Source organism: Capsicum annuum, chromosome 6, assembly GCF_002878395.1.
Source record: "Capsicum annuum cultivar UCD-10X-F1 chromosome 6, UCD10Xv1.1, whole genome shotgun sequence".
Lineage (NCBI taxonomy): Eukaryota > Viridiplantae > Streptophyta > Magnoliopsida > Solanales > Solanaceae > Capsicum > Capsicum annuum.
The window spans coordinates 221,585,020-221,600,348 of NC_061116.1; the positions used below are offsets into that span (position 1 = coordinate 221,585,020).

Here is a 15,329-nt window from a genome sequence, read left to right on the forward strand (position 1 = left end):
GGCGTTTGTAGGCAATAACTTCCATAGTAATAAATGAGGTGAAAATGCATGTTGGCAACAATATATGGGGAGCAGAAGACCATGCAAAAAGGCACATATAATGTCGTCATTAGTTTAGCGTAAATACTCATCATCAATTTTTGAATCAACGACGAAAAGAACGGGCCAAAAAAAATAAATAATGGAGATTTGTCACGTGACTCTTGTCTCATTTTGTCCTACATTAGGGAACCCTTCCCGCTTACCCTCATTTCAAAACCAACAAACAAAAATCCCTCTTAACAACCAAACAAACAAATTACTCCTACTTGTTTCATGATTTCTTTAACAATTTCAAGCAAATGGATTCGGATTTACGCCTCCTTGAAATCTCCGGGGAAGAAGATTCTCTACTCACTCCACTCCCTGATATGGACAACAATAGCAACGATTTCACTTCAATTTCAAATTTCATTTCCCCATTCAGTCAGTTCCTTATATTTTATTTTCGTTCTCTTGCATTTTTTGTTTCTTTCAAATCCCTCGTTCATTAATTTGAGGAATTCGTTGCAGTAAGCAGTCAAGGGAGTGTTAGAATGTTTTTTTTTCTAGAAGTTTCGGAGGTTTCATCTCTTTTAGATATATCTAGGTTTTTCGTTTTATTTGGAAACAGTTTGTAATGAGTTTGTAGGGTTAATTAGATTCTGCAGCGTTTTTGCCTTATTAAAAACTTTCAGCAGTTATTCTATAACTTTGTCGTTGTTACTTCAATCAAGTATAATAGGTTCCTGATAAAGGAGGATATTAGCTAGGAGGTTGATAGATAGTGTCTGTAGGATATTAGCTAGGAGGTTGATAGCTAGTGTCTGTAGTCTTTCTTTGATGAATACTACGAAACAGGACTAAGAACCTGTTTGGATTGACTTATTTCAGGGGTTTTTAAGCTAAAATATATTTTAAGCACGTTTATAGTGTTCCGATTAATTGATTTGTATTATATCATTTCTGTCTATAGAAATTTTGATGTTTTGTTCGTTACATTTGGTGTTCTGCTGTTCTTCATTTTTGTCGGTTCTAGCATACACTTGTATTCAAAACTTCTGCTTTTTCTGTTGGGGATGATATGCATTATGTTCTTTATTGCTGGTTCTCATATGCCTATGTTCCAGCTTGAAGCTGTTAAATTTTATGTTTGAAATTTGAGATGCTTGGTGCCTTGAAATAGAGGGAACAGTTTTCAATGGAAGCTTATAGTTATATTTATATAATCGGTAATTTATTTACAGAATCATCATGTTGCAGGAGGGCTGGAGGTTCGTATAGATCCAGTAAAATCAGGATGTTCCTCTCGTAGAGGTTTTAGCAATAAAGAAAATATCAATACAGACAAAGCAGAAATGCCTAAACTGAGTGTAGAGCCGCTGCACATGAAGAGAAAGAAGCGGGGTGGTGGTTGCAATTTGCGCAAAAGTTTAGCATGGGATAGAGCCTTTTCCACTGAAGAAGGTAATTCGTTTTTTACAAAACAATATCTCTATGTAGCAAGCAGAAAAATTTGTTCGATACATCAGGAGATTGATATCAAGAAAAACCTGCTTTATTCTTTCTGTTTAGGTGTTTTGGATCCAATAGAACTTTCTCTGCTTAGTGGTTCATCTGTTAACACTTGCGGAGAGGCCTTGTTCACCATCAATGAAGAAGAGCGAAAGCCAAATTCGAATGACTCTCTTCATGATGCTAGTTCAGTTTATTTGAACTCAAACAAAAAAAGTACGTATAAAGGAATTCGAGCTGTAGCTTTAAAAGAAGAAAATCGGAAGGTCAGATCTCAGCTTAAGACTAGCAGTGCCTTTTCAGCTCATAAAGTATGGCCACGACTTCTGATGATACTCATCTTATTCTAGTTTGTTGTTTACTTAGTCTTTTGCATGGTTTCAGGCCTCAAGTAAACTGCTAGCGACTCACAATGGTAGAACTATCTCCAAATCTAGTGGCTGTTCTCGTCCTTTGTCCTCAGCTTCATATCCTTGCATATTTTAGATATATTTGAGATTCAACTATTTCCAAAAGTTGTTAGTTTTTTAGTTTTGTTATATTTGGAGGTTCTACAGATAATGAGCCTTAATATCATTTTAGACTGAAAAGGCCTGCAAACATGAATCATGGAAAATCTGCAATCAAGGATTCCAAGTTACCAAAATGTCAAGTTTCAAAGCCAAGTTGTTCGTTGCCTACAAGCTCTAAGAGTTGTATACCAAGAGCAAGTCATTTAAAACATCAAGTAACTGATTCTGGTAATCTCTTTATCATTTATTATCTACTCCTCTGTCTCCTGTTGAGTGTGATTGTTCCCATTTCTATCATGGAAATGGATGCACTCAAAATGTGTTGTAATAATATATTTTGCTTAAGTAACTTCCGTATTTGCATCTTAGATTAAGGGAGTACGTCATTTATATTCTCATTTCCTTTCTCATGCAGCTGTTAGTATCCAGAAGAATTTGGTATTAATGAGCTCCTCCAAAAAATTGAGAAATAGCCAAGAGAAAGCAAAAGCTGATGTTGAACCTTTAAAGGGTAAATCTTCGTCATGCATTTTGAGAGGAAATGATGTAAGCTTCAGTTCAAATTTAAGCTCTATATTCTAGAAAAGTTCTGTGTGGTCAAGAACTTAAAAGAACTTTAAATTTTTATGATAAATTTTTATCATGTCCTTTAAGGAGAAATTGACGAAAGAGTTAGTTCAAGTTTTGAAAATACTTTAGAAAAATTTGGTCTGATCGAGAACTATTCAAATTTCAAGAACACAACACTAAAGAATTTAGCTTACATTCAATATATTTTGGTAGTTAACCAAAAAAGTAAAAGCCCCTCCTTTTTTTTGGAATTATAATTTGTGCAGGAGAAATCACCATCAAAATTACAAGCATCAACTGAATCTTCTTCGGTTAATAAAGCTAGCAATACTATTGTGGAGATGAATCCAGATGCCACACTTCCATCTAGCCGAGCACATTCATCTGAAGGTCGTGATGGATGCACACCATTTGCACTTCGTCTTCCCCACACCACTCGTACTGCTGTTAGCAGTATGCCTTGCCTGCCTGCACAAGCCATGAAACCATCGGGTTTGCGGAGGCCTTCACCGTCTTTAGGATTTTTTCGTCAGGTATTACCAGAAGTCCAGCACTATTTTGGCAATTAAGTTCTTTTATTTTAGGTGCATAGGCTGCATGATGCTCATGCTCTAGCATTTTATTTTAACGACATGATAACCAATATGGCGATTGCAGACAAAAGCTTCAGATACACATCACTTGTTGAAAGCCCAGTCTAGTATGTGCCCATTGCAAAGGTCTGGTGATCTGAAGCCACCAGAGACAGTAGCAAGGAAAGAAGGCAAGGAAAACTTAGCAAATCTGAACTGTAAGAAACCAGGATTTGAATCAGAAAGCTCAACAGCATCCTCCAAAGTAATCAAAACAGGCTTGGAGGGAGAAGAGGTAGAAAGAGTGATTACTCCAAGTGTTATTAAGAAGCTTGATCCAGTCAGAGATAAGTTCAAAGATCATGTTGGTAATTTTGATGAAAAAGTACCAGATCACATCAAGCGCGAAGAAAAGAAGCTTCAGGAAGCAGAACTCCTGATGAAGCAACATCCACCACAAACTGGAAAACATGAACATATAGACAAAGATTTTAGAGATGCTCAGTTTCCACAAGCTAACTACAACTACAATACACAACCTCTAGGGCTACGTAGTCTGGAAGGTGGCAATTCAAATGAAGCAGAAGAATCTGTCATGTCTTCAATAACTGATGGCTTGATTTGTAATGCACAGTACGGGAATATGATTAATTTTAGTGGAGAGGTGATGAAGGAAGGTTACATAGGTGGCTGCAATAATTTACCTGGTCGAGTATTTGAGAAGGTTAAGTCCTTTGCAGTTGAAGATGATGGGATCTTTGATAATGATAAGTACATTATGAAGATTAAGAGTAATTTGAGCAAAACCCAAAGAGATTTAAGGAATAATGGAGGTGGGAATTGTGAGTCCTTTAATCTTGCAGATTCAGACTTTAGTAAAGAAAAGACGGAAAAGTCAGAAGTTGCATATCAGCATGAAGATTCTCATAATCTGAAAGAAGCTTTTACTAGCAAGCAGATCACAGATAAAGCACAAACAGGAGATTCAGTTGCAGATGTCTCAAGTGAAACTTTATCTGATGAAAATTGCGAGACTAATCTTGGCGGGCTTTCAATTTACTTAGAACACAAGTCCCAGGGTGGTAACGTATTGCATTCAAGTGGTCGATCCCTTAGTAATCATGTTTGCATAGACCAAAGCCACGATGAACAGATTGGTGAAACTGGCTTATCCACTTTGCCATGTCAACCAGATGAAAGTAGTTACGATACATTTGATGTAACAAGTGGACAGACAGAATTAGAGGGTAACAGAATTACAGTGGTAGGAGAAGATCCTGCGGATATCATGTGTTTTAGCCCTGTCAAAATAACTCTTCCTGAAAATTGCAATCATTCATCAGATGAAGAGTTCAATTGTAATAAGATTCTTGCAAATTCAACTACTTGTCTGGAATTTGGTTCGTCATCTAGTAGAACAAGAGACAAAATGATATCAGATGTACCTGATTCAATTGGTGAATGTGGAAAACCAATTCAAGGGTCCATCCTGGAATTGGTGGATGAAACTGAAACCCACAATTCATTTAACTGTCACAGTGAGGGCAATTTAACTTCCTCTATGAAAGTTGGTTCATCTTCCAGGGGAACACAAAATATAATTGGATCTGGTGTACTTTGTCCACTGGATGAAGTTAACAAACTAACCTTCAAAGGAATGGATGAATTTGAAATTCAAGATTCACCAAATAAGCTTAATGATGGTAATCAGATAATCAAGTTGAAGCTTGGTATGCTGTCTCCGGAAAGCTTGAAAGTTGAAGAGTCACACATGTGCAGCCATGCAGATTTCATCCCTTCCAGTCCAACGGAACTGGGGAATCATAAGGTTGTATTGGAGAGTCTTCATACTCCAAAACTCAGAGATATAAGACAAGCAAATGAAGTTGGAAAGACAACAAATGCCCTAACAAGTATCTCACAGATGGAAGATGCACACACGGAGACACATGACAATGATGCTCAGTTGTTGCCTGGAAAAGGCCCTGACACTGTGGTGAAAGAATGTGAAAGCAGCAATGCCTTTGAGAATTTTCGAGATGCTTTTCCAGCACGACAGAGTACTGATGCAGGTGGATTAGAAAGCCCAAGTTTTCTGAACCAGGAGTCATCTTTGATTCATGGGAGTGGCAATGATGCTGATGAACTGGATGTTATCCACTGTGTTGCGGATAGAATATCATATCCACAGGAAATTGAATCTTTATCTTTGGAAGCTGATTTGTCTGAGGGGAAAAGTAGAAAACATACAGCAAGTGCGACAACTGATTGTACAGAACTTGTTGAAGGGGATCAGACCTCATCAAGAATTAGAAGGAAGGTGGTTGACATGTTGAATCAAGATATTGTGGTGAAGGAATCTGAAACTGGAAAACATAGTGGAAGTGAGAGTTCTCAAAATGAACTTTGCCACGGGCTGGAAGATACCGAGCAATGCACAAATGACAACATCATTTTGCCAGTGTAAGCATTGCATAAATCTTTTCTCATCCCAAAGAACTCCTTGGTTTTTGTGGACTTAAGACTTTCACAAATTACAATCTTTTGGCGAATTGCTAAAATGCATTTTGTTGATGGCAGCAAGAATACAGAGAGCTGTCTGGAGAAAGGCAATCTTTTGATATTACCCCCTCGGGATGCAGTTCCATTTTCTGATGAATGGTTGGCAGCAATGGAAGCTGCAGGCGAGGTAATTTATCTTTGGAATATGAGCTGTCTACTGTGATATGTCAGACTGATGCAAAATATAATCAGTTTTGAAGCATTTTCTTTTAGTTCCACTCATCTTCAGTTTCCACAAGAGCAGTTTGCTTCCACACCTATCCCAACCCTTCACTTATAGCAGGAGGTATTAAAGGAACAGCTGATGAGATATTATCTGTTCATCATATTTCCTTTAGTGAGCATATCTCTCCATGCGTAAATGAAAGAAGCTATTACCGGAGGGAACGGCCGATGAGATATTAGCTGTTCATCATATTTCCTTTAGTGAGCATATCTCTCCATGCATAAATGAAAGAAGCTATCATCCAGTCATAGGTCCAGAACGATTAGCAGATTTGACATCCTTAAAAGTTGTGTTCTGAACATTAGGTTAGGCAGTAAGACAAATTTGGCTTGAGTGTCAAGCTCTACTGCTCTAGATCTATTGTCGTAGCACCATTTATCAGAAAAATAATTGAGTAATGTTTGATGGTGATAAAATGTGCAGGTTTGTGTAACTGACTCTTCTGTTCTGATTCTACAGGACATATTAGCCATGAAAGGTGGTGCTGTACAAAACTCACCCCAAGAGAAATCCTTGCCTGAGCCAAGCCCATGGTCTCCGGTATGTCACTATTTCTTTTGTTGTTTGAGGTAGTCTATGCCATATCTAACTTGTGTGCCACAAGCTAGAATAGAATGCATTCAACTTTATTCTGTCTTATTATAGTTAAACAGGTTCGATGGTATATGTTACCAATTACCTGAGACTTGATTCATTTTCATTTATTTTAGATTTTGACACTGATAATCAATTAGAAATGGCTTTTGAAGGCTACTTAGAATATGCCCTATGTGGTTCGGCCCTTCCATGAACCTCACACTTAACAGGAGTTTAGTGCACCACCATATTGTTCCACGTAGATACATTTTGGTACTTTCTTGCAGGATTTTTTACCTCACTTGTCTCTTTAACTAGAATTCTTGATTGAAAAGTGATGAATAATGAAGTTGTTAGAAAGTTTTTAACGGAAATGCATCTTTATTCCAATTGGTAGATTATATAGTATTTCTTTCGTTGTATTTTCATGTAAGTGGAAGTGAAGTGTTATTATGCAAACACTTTTTTGTCTTTTTTCCTACATAATAGAAGCATACCTTCTTAATGACAAAATCATTTCCCAGCTCCTTAACCTATTTGGACTTGATCATAGGATTGTAGGCTCTTGAAAACAATGATTAACCTTTCACAACAGTTATGACACTGTGATTCTTCATTAGCTAAAAATATTGTCTGATAGACTAATAGCTGAATGTAATACTATAAACCAAGCCTCGACATGGTGTAGTAGTCCTCTAACGGGAAATTTTGATAAGTAATGACAAAATAATAAAAGCACGTTGGGTTACCAACAAAATGTTGATGTAATGTATCATAATTCATATACAAGTTTCTGTACAATTCCACACATCTTTTGGCAGACGATGACAAAGCAAATAAAAAGAAAGAACTACATTTCAGCCATTAAATAATTGGCAAAACTATCATGAACAAAATCAATACTTTCTATATGTTTCAAGAGTAAAGCTCTCAGTAGGTATAGCGTACACTAGAAACTATCATAATTATGTCCTAAATTCATCACTTGAAGTAACATTGGCAAAAGAGGGTAGCTTTTACTAGGACTTTTTCAACTATGTTTATATTTTAATTATAACAGTTATTGCTTGGGATATTCATTGGGATCATTGACCTGTAAAAATGGAAAAATAGCTGCTGTCGCATATATTTATCTTTACTGGTTCTGCCAATTTCATATTAATTTCTTAAGCTGTTATCTTTCTTTGACTTACAGGTGAAGAAGAAAAACAATCAACTTGGACCTTATGACTGCACAAAGTTCCACCACAATGCCCCCCCTGAGTCCTGATTCTTATTGACTAAACTTGGTCTCATTCAAATGCGTTTATTCACCACTTAACATGTTCCTGATGTAGATTGACACTGCTTTGCAAGAAAAGCTCCTAACTGATAGTTTTATTCTCCAAAGACACACGATTCTTTTACCTTTTATAGCTAATTCTTTTACATCCACTTTAGAGGATTCCTTTTATTTTCCTTTCCTGTAAAGAGCAATATCTCATTCATTGAAACTTTTATCTTTATTCCAAACCTAAGCAAAGCCTGGAAATATCGTGCAGAACTTATCGTATCCATGCTTCTTGAATTGACTAGTAAGTAGTATTTGTCATCCACTGGATGCATCAGTTGTTTTTCTTCTCCATGTTCTTATACGAAAGGTAATAAATGAAATTTGCTGATCCCAAGAAACAACAGAGCCAGAAGGCGTCATCCATTCTTTCCATCATGGATATTGTCTGGCAACCATGTTGTCAATCAGCGCGTTTCCACATGTAGTGTCCTATACCAATGAACACTGCAACTACTGCAGAGGTGTTTTCAAGGATGCAGGAAATTCGTGGTGGTAAAAACCCCAAATGTTTTGGAATATGAAATCCTTTTCCAATATCATATAAGCGAGCTGTGGCTCTAGCCAAGGGGGCTGACATTGAAACAATGGCGATATAAATGTTTCCCAAATAGAAAAATCTCTAGGACGAGGATGTTAAGAGCTAAAGGGATCGATAACCCCCAGGTCCAAATAATATGTCCTCAATGTTGACAATAGCCGTGGAGCTTACAACAATGGATGTGTATAAAGTGAATGTGTATCCGTTAAGAAAAATTCCTTGATGTTTTGAATTGTCAAACTGATATTCTCCCATGGATCCAATTGCAAAACGTATAAATCAGTCCAAGAGCCATATACAAGACTGGCATAGTGGGATGGATTTGCGAATACGTTGGAGCCATCATCACATGCCAAACGTCTTAGTGTGTCAATGGCTGCTGTGAATATTAGAAACAGTATCCTTGCAACCGCAAAGAAATTTTACACTAAAGATAAATTTTAGCCCATTGTAGCCGCTAATATGACTTATTTTCAGTGTTACCAATCCCACATTTTATTAACGGTTAGTAATCCAGTAATGTATAAATCTTTGGAGATATGAAGTTAAATTCCTTTATTTAGACTTTTAACTTATATGCATTGATGGGGTAAAGAATTTTTGTTCCATCAGTGTACTTTGGCCTGTTTTAACATGTAAAGCTTGCGTGCAGTACCTTAGACCAGAGGAAATGGATATTGTTGAGCCAACCAAAGCTTATCTTGATTTGTTTGCGTCTCTTTTGGGGAACAAAATGGACTGTTAGCCTAAATGCATGGCCAGTTCATTAACAAATGGGAAAGTAAATATGTTTGGCTGTTGCTAAAAGTCAACAAAGTCGTCAACAAATAGAAAAAGAAGAGAAAAAGAGAGAAAATTAGTCAAATTTTGAATTATAGAGGTACAACAGTCAGCAATTTTATCTTTTTATCTTAAATAGCCATGAGTTGAGAATCATTGCTTCTTCAATTTTTACATGATGAATCCAGGACTATTTCATTTGTGCTAATTTCTATCTATTTTGTCGATAGAATCATTTAGTTCCTGGTCAACATTTTTATACTTGTACAATGAAGCACATACAAGGTAATACACAAAGTTTAAAGCTCCTAAAACACAAATTACCCAAAAAACATTATCCAACCTACCATTATCTATATTCTCCGGCAACCATCCTGTTACTCTTTGTACCAAATCCATCACCCCGTTCCCTAGATAAAACGCTGCGCCCATAAACACCGCCACCATAGCCGTAGATGTACTTTTCAACGATCCTGGAAATTCTTGGTAGTAAAATCCAACGTACCCTGGTGAATGAAAAGCTAGCCCGATGCCTGAAATAGCTAGTTGTGGTGCCAGCCAGAAGACTGACATTGGCACCGCAACACTATTTTGGTGGAAGGATTTGTCCAATTTTATCCTCTTTGACTCGACCAGGGCAGATAGCGCCATGCTGAGAACCGTCAGCACGTGCCCTATCCCAACGCGTTGGAGTGGAGTCAGAGAAGTACGGATGCATCTATTCAACAAGGGGGATAGGACTCGGTCCGTGAAGGTAATTGTTATGCATGTGGAGATCAATGTAAAGACCATAACAGAACCAGCTGGGATTTTGAAATTCGATCCTAATTGTCGGTCCATTTTCAGGGCCTGGAGGATTGCTAAACTGGCTTGTATGACTAGTGGTGTGCATAGAAGCAAACCAGTAGTCCATATTGGAATTAGCTTTATCAAAATTTTGAGATCTTCTACTTGTTGCACTGTACATAGTCTCCAAGGCTCAGCAGCGACTCTGTCCGGTTGCTTATCTTCTTCAGTCATCAAAGCTGCTCGGTTCAGGAACCTATTAAAACAGATAACACATTCATTTTCGAGCTGTCTTGAAGTGATTCCACTTGGAATCTTAAGATCCAGGACTAAAAATCACCTGAAATAACTAGAAATCATCTTTAGCGACGGATTAGCAACAAATTTCTTAGCTAATCCCCATGTTTTGTAGTGAATTTTGGTTTGTGAGTTCAAAAATCCTAATACAGGAATTCAAGAAAATGCAAAAAGGCTAAAATTAGGACTCAAACCAATGACCTAAAGCAAAATGTTGTTGCTACACAAGTATCCCTAAAGTCGAGGAAATTCAAGTGAATATGTTGTTGAATATGATGATTTTTCAGCAACATTATATTTAAAGACCGATTTGCATATAGTATGATTTTTCGGCGAAGAATTTCAATTGGACTCCTTTGGGAGCTTTGTAGCTCCTCCCCTGCTACAAATAGCTAGATATACATATGCTTTGAACCATTATTTAGTGTAGGAAAGAGTGTTGTTGTACCTTAAGAATTTGCTAGGATTTGTAAGGTCAGTTCTTGTTACATCATTGTCCTGTTTAATCATGCCATGGCAATAATCTTCATCTTCTAATGACAATGGTTCTTTGTACTTCCTTATAGCAGCAGCAACAACCCGAGCCAAACTCATGAAAGGGCTTTCTTGTTGTGTCTCAATATGTCGATAGAAGCGGCGTCCAGACAAGAAAATAGCCAACCCAAGGATGTTGAAGGCGGCACATATAGCGAACCCCAGTACCCAACTAACGTTGTCCTCGATATACAAAAGGACTGTGCTACCAATGACATTGGACGTGTAGAGCGCGAAAGTATACCAATTGAAGAAAATTGCTTGATGGTTTGGCTTATAGAATTGATTTGCTCCCATTGATCCGATAGTGAAACGCGTTCCTCCGTTTCCCAGATATGCTAGGGCTAGAGCTGCATATAAGATTGTAAGATGGAACGTTGATGCATTTTTGCATTCATTGGAACCATCAAGGCATTTTGGAGGTCTCAATGTATCAATAGCTGCTGTGAATGTGAGAAGCAACACCCCCTACAAGCCAATTTGAAAAAATAAAACAATATATGGTATACATTAGATTAGTTTTTTTTCTATGCACAACCAGCTAATCTAAAGACAACAATTCATAGAAACCATGTCCATTATAGTATTTCTAAAAAATATTGTAAGCCATATCTACGAATTAATAGTAACAGGTCTGAAATAAAGCTAATGTTCCTTGGCACCTATAGAAGGAGCTACGTTTACAAAATTTGGGCAGAAAATAATTTGACGGGCTAAACTATGAGCCACTATTTAGTTCAGTTTGTTCCATTAAAGTTTAGGCAGCCCGATGCACTAGGCTGAATTATTTTTCTTTCAATATCGTAAGCTATCATATCTACGTGGAGTAACATGTCTGAGTAGAAGCTATGACGACACACTTATTGAAGGAACTACATCTACAAAATTTGACGGAATAAAGTATGGATCAACACATTTATTTAATTCAATCTGTTTTAACTCATCTCAACACAACTAACATTTGAACAAATTTATGATCATTCGTTAATTTATTAACAGGCCTATTTTAACTCGGTCTCAATACGCTCATTTAACACCCATTTCGAGACTAAGACCACACAAGTTCAACTCTTAGTGCATCTTCTGTAAAGTGTTACGTATACAAGAAAAATAATTGTGGTAGTACAAATTTGTCAACTAAGGGTACGTAGGGCTAGCTGAATATTGGTCGTTGAATCATTTTTCTGTTGAATTTTGTGTCAGTTTTAGTTGTAACAAATTGCTCTCCTCCGTATATATACACATCAACATGGATATTGTGCCTAGCTAAATAGGGTCATGTAGGTCCCCTGACCCCCCTAAGCAAAGATGGATAACTCTGTTGGAAAGCATTAACAAAGAAATACTCTAATAAGGGTAGTTTGGGAGAGTGTTTATATACCACTAGCGTAAAATATGCGAAATTAGTAATATTTGCATTAGTTATACTTGCATTTGTGGTTGATTAGGTGTATTAAAAATAATACAAAATACATAATTTTTAATAAAAAATATTTGTTTACAAAAATGTCCTCTATAAATATGGTGGAAAGATTATGAGAAATAATTATGATTTTAACCATGCAAATACATGCATTGTATTTCATTGCATTACCAATATCATGAATTTCAATATATTAATAATACACTTTTTAATACTACCAAATAGAATACATAACTATGGCAAACAATAGCAATACTTGGGATGAAAAAATGTATCAAACAATATATAATAACACATTATTTACTAAAACACAATACATTATTCTTTGACCGCTAAGTTACTGAGGCAAATGGCCTACAAAACAGCAAAAAGATGAAGTATGAATCAGAGAAATATGATGACGTGGCGCACGCTGAAGCCATGCTCGCGTCTCTTTCTACAACTGCCATTGCAGCATTGAGTTGATCTTTTTATTATATTATTTTTTTTTGGGAAATATTTTCAACCTAAGATAATTGCTCTACTATTCCACTTTTTTTCCTTCGAAACAAAGAAAAAAACTATTCAGGCTTATCTTATCCAATTTTTAATGCGTCTTTGGAGGCATTATTAAAGATATTACTACTATACTACTAAGAATTTTATAAAGTTCCCACTTATGAATAAGTGGTGGAAAAATAACTTGAAACTGGCGTAGGAAATTAAGTTTATTTTGGATGTGAATATTTATTCAATTTATATTTGTAATAAATTTTCTAGTCTCTTTATTAAGTTTTGAACTACTATAAAAAAAGACATGTTATTGACTATTTTCACATAGTAGACAGTGTAATAGAGTAGTACTGGAAAATCGTAGAGCACAATATTCAGAAAGATTATGAAATTTTGAATAAAATATTTTTCTTCAAATTGATGTTAGAGCCTATAAGGTATTTAAGACTAACAAGAGCCAATTCAATAATATATGCAATAATAAAAATAAAATCATTCTAGAAGGACTGACAAAAATATTAAAGATAAAGAGGTGCACAAATATGCACGAGAGAAAGAAATTCTTCTCTCAAGTCTTTTGGGTCCATGAAGAATGGTTGTAAAACTAAAACCAAGATTCCCAGATAAAATGAATTAAGCCAACTTCTACATATATAAATAAGAAAATACTTCAGTAACTTCTAAAACTTGTTAGTATATCTTATTTGGCGAACAAATTATAGTGTGTTTTAATTAAATATCGTTGTGAAAAAATTTCCAATGCACTTTTACAAAATACTCATTACACAAATAAGTTAATCACGTAAGTATACATCTCCTATTAACTATATACATCAACATCCATTGTGCCATGTACGAGGTATTACGGCTCATTGAAAATACGGGCAATTTTTTTTCCTTCAAAATTTTAAGTGAAAAAATATATAATAAAATAAAAATACTTTATCGCGTGCTCAATCGAAATAAAATCGTACTGCCATTATCTAAATAAACGATCGAAACAAAACAATGACATTTTAAGATAGAAGCTTTCTTATTATTAGGAAATGAAATGAAAATTATATTTTTTTCATGAATTTGACAAAAAAAGAAAAATAGGAGAAAGTAATTACCAGTAAAGAGATGAAAGAAGAAATCCAGATGACGGAGAAGCAGCCCAGAAAAGAATCAGCAACAACTGCACTCAAAATAGGGAAAATAGTGCTGCACCCATTAGCCATGTTGTACACTTTAGCAGCACTTACACTATTCATGTTGAATTCTTGTATCAAGTACACAATCAAGTTGTTATTCCATCCTGCTGCTGCTAGTGATAATCCTGCCATGCTCCCTAATCAAATTTCAAAATTGTTTAGCAGAATCAGGACAGTACTGGCAAAGTTATAATTTTCATCGAGGAGTTGAAAAATATGAAGAAGTAAATTTATGAAAGAATTTAGGTACAACATCTATGTAATTTTGATCATGTATATATAAACTCTACTTGGCTCCATCTCTGGTCAGGATTTTCACTTTAAAAAAATAAAAAAATAACAGTAAATACAGAAAAAAGCTAACATGAATCAACATCTATCATGTATAGGTAAAACTTATTTTATCAATGGATCGAATAGCTCCACTTTGATTGTCATCAGAGTCAGAAATTTCACTAAGAAAATTTAAAATATTATAAAAAAAGAAGAAACGCCGAAACGTATCAAATTGAGAGAAATCAACATATATTATATATATATATTTATATTCGTCATTTTAATCTTATATATACAGTATAATTTTCTAGCGTCAAGTTCAGAAAGTTCTTGTTGGCCTTAGAAAAAATCTATTGCTTTGAAGAAGAAGAGAGGAGGGAATAGAAAGAGGACTAGTCACCTATAATGAAGGGGAATGAAATCCAACCGCCATTGTTAATGGTGGAAGAAGATTGAACATGATGATTTGGTGCTGCTTCATCAACAAACTGGGCTGATTTCTCCATTGATGCATTAATTATTAACTCAGATACCTACCTATTTATCCTCTCTTTTAGTTTCTCTAGGACAACTTTGGATATATACTACTAACTCATACCTTCTTTTTAACTCTATTTCATATTAGTTGGTCATGTTAGTAAAAATAATTATATTATATTATTTTTTGATTATTTTTTAAAATTAAAAAATATATTAATTTATCTTATTAAAAATAATTATCTCATATTAATTAATTATTTTATTAAAATAATAAAATATAATTAAAATTTTCACATTATTTTTGTAATTTATTTTCTTAAAGTATTTATATTTATTTATAAAGTTTTCAAAGATAATTTAAAGAACTAAATTAATAAAATTATTTTTTTATTTTTAATATGTGTGTATAAAACAAAATATGATGAAGTAATATGAGATTGGAGAGTATTTGGATTTTGCTTGTTATGTTCGGATATGTATAAGTTGCAAAACTATTAATACTGTATTCTGTTCCCAATGTTTGGGGTAAATTAAACTTATAAGTTGAGTACACTATCTTATCAGTATTTTTTTGGATGCATACGACAAAAGAAGCAACTATGTTACTTATTTTTTAAGTTTGAATTAAAAATAATTGTATAAATAA

At 35.1% G+C, this 15,329-nt stretch overlaps 2 protein-coding genes across 3 annotated transcripts; one reads left to right on the forward strand and one right to left on the reverse strand.

Moving 5' to 3' along the window:
* The first annotated feature begins 75 nt into the window (after nucleotides 1–75).
* Nucleotides 76–7,997, forward strand: LOC107875432. Of its 2 annotated transcripts, none has more exons than XM_016722149.2 (11): nucleotides 76–465; nucleotides 1,282–1,485; nucleotides 1,594–1,844; nucleotides 1,918–2,000; nucleotides 2,116–2,273; nucleotides 2,461–2,591; nucleotides 2,882–3,148; nucleotides 3,273–5,650; nucleotides 5,768–5,876; nucleotides 6,435–6,515; nucleotides 7,747–7,997. In XM_016722149.2, exons 1-11 carry the CDS (start codon nucleotides 342–344, stop codon nucleotides 7,819–7,821), a joined length of 3,861 nt encoding a protein of 1,286 aa, XP_016577635.1. In that variant the 5' UTR covers nucleotides 76–341; the 3' UTR covers nucleotides 7,822–7,997. The 2 variants fall into 2 exon arrangements, with proteins under 2 accessions (XP_016577635.1, XP_016577637.1); XM_016722151.2 differs by having other exon boundaries at nucleotides 78–465; nucleotides 1,594–1,799.
* A 1,270-nt stretch (nucleotides 7,998–9,267) lies between these two features.
* LOC107875433 (protein NRT1/ PTR FAMILY 2.3) lies at nucleotides 9,268–14,814 on the reverse strand. Its single transcript, XM_047414118.1, has 4 exons — nucleotides 14,604–14,814; nucleotides 13,847–14,064; nucleotides 10,734–11,287; nucleotides 9,268–10,244 (listed from the first exon to the last, which is right to left on the reverse strand). Exons 1-4 carry the CDS (start codon nucleotides 14,707–14,709, stop codon nucleotides 9,407–9,409), a joined length of 1,716 nt encoding a protein of 571 aa, XP_047270074.1. The 5' UTR covers nucleotides 14,710–14,814; the 3' UTR covers nucleotides 9,268–9,406.
* Nucleotides 14,815–15,329: the final 515 nt, after the last annotated feature.

Coding starts and splice junctions, on each gene's coding strand:
- LOC107875432 (XM_016722149.2), top strand. CDS start 342: ATGGATTCGGATTTACGCCTCCTTGAAATCTCCGGGGAAGAAGATTCT. Junction 2,592..2,881: donor GCATTTTGAGAGGAAATGAT/GTAAGCTTCAGT, acceptor TAATTTGTGCAG/GAGAAATCACCATCAAAATT. Junction 3,149..3,272: donor CTTTAGGATTTTTTCGTCAG/GTATTACCAGAA, acceptor TGGCGATTGCAG/ACAAAAGCTTCAGATACACA.
- LOC107875433 (XM_047414118.1), bottom strand. CDS start 14,709: ATGGAGAAATCAGCCCAGTTTGTTGATGAAGCAGCACCAAATCATCAT. Junction 14,065..14,603: donor TTCATTCCCCTTCATTATAG/GTGACTAGTCCT, acceptor AAATTTGATTAG/GGAGCATGGCAGGATTATCA. Junction 10,245..10,733: donor AATCCTAGCAAATTCTTAAG/GTACAACAACAC, acceptor CTGTTTTAATAG/GTTCCTGAACCGAGCAGCTT.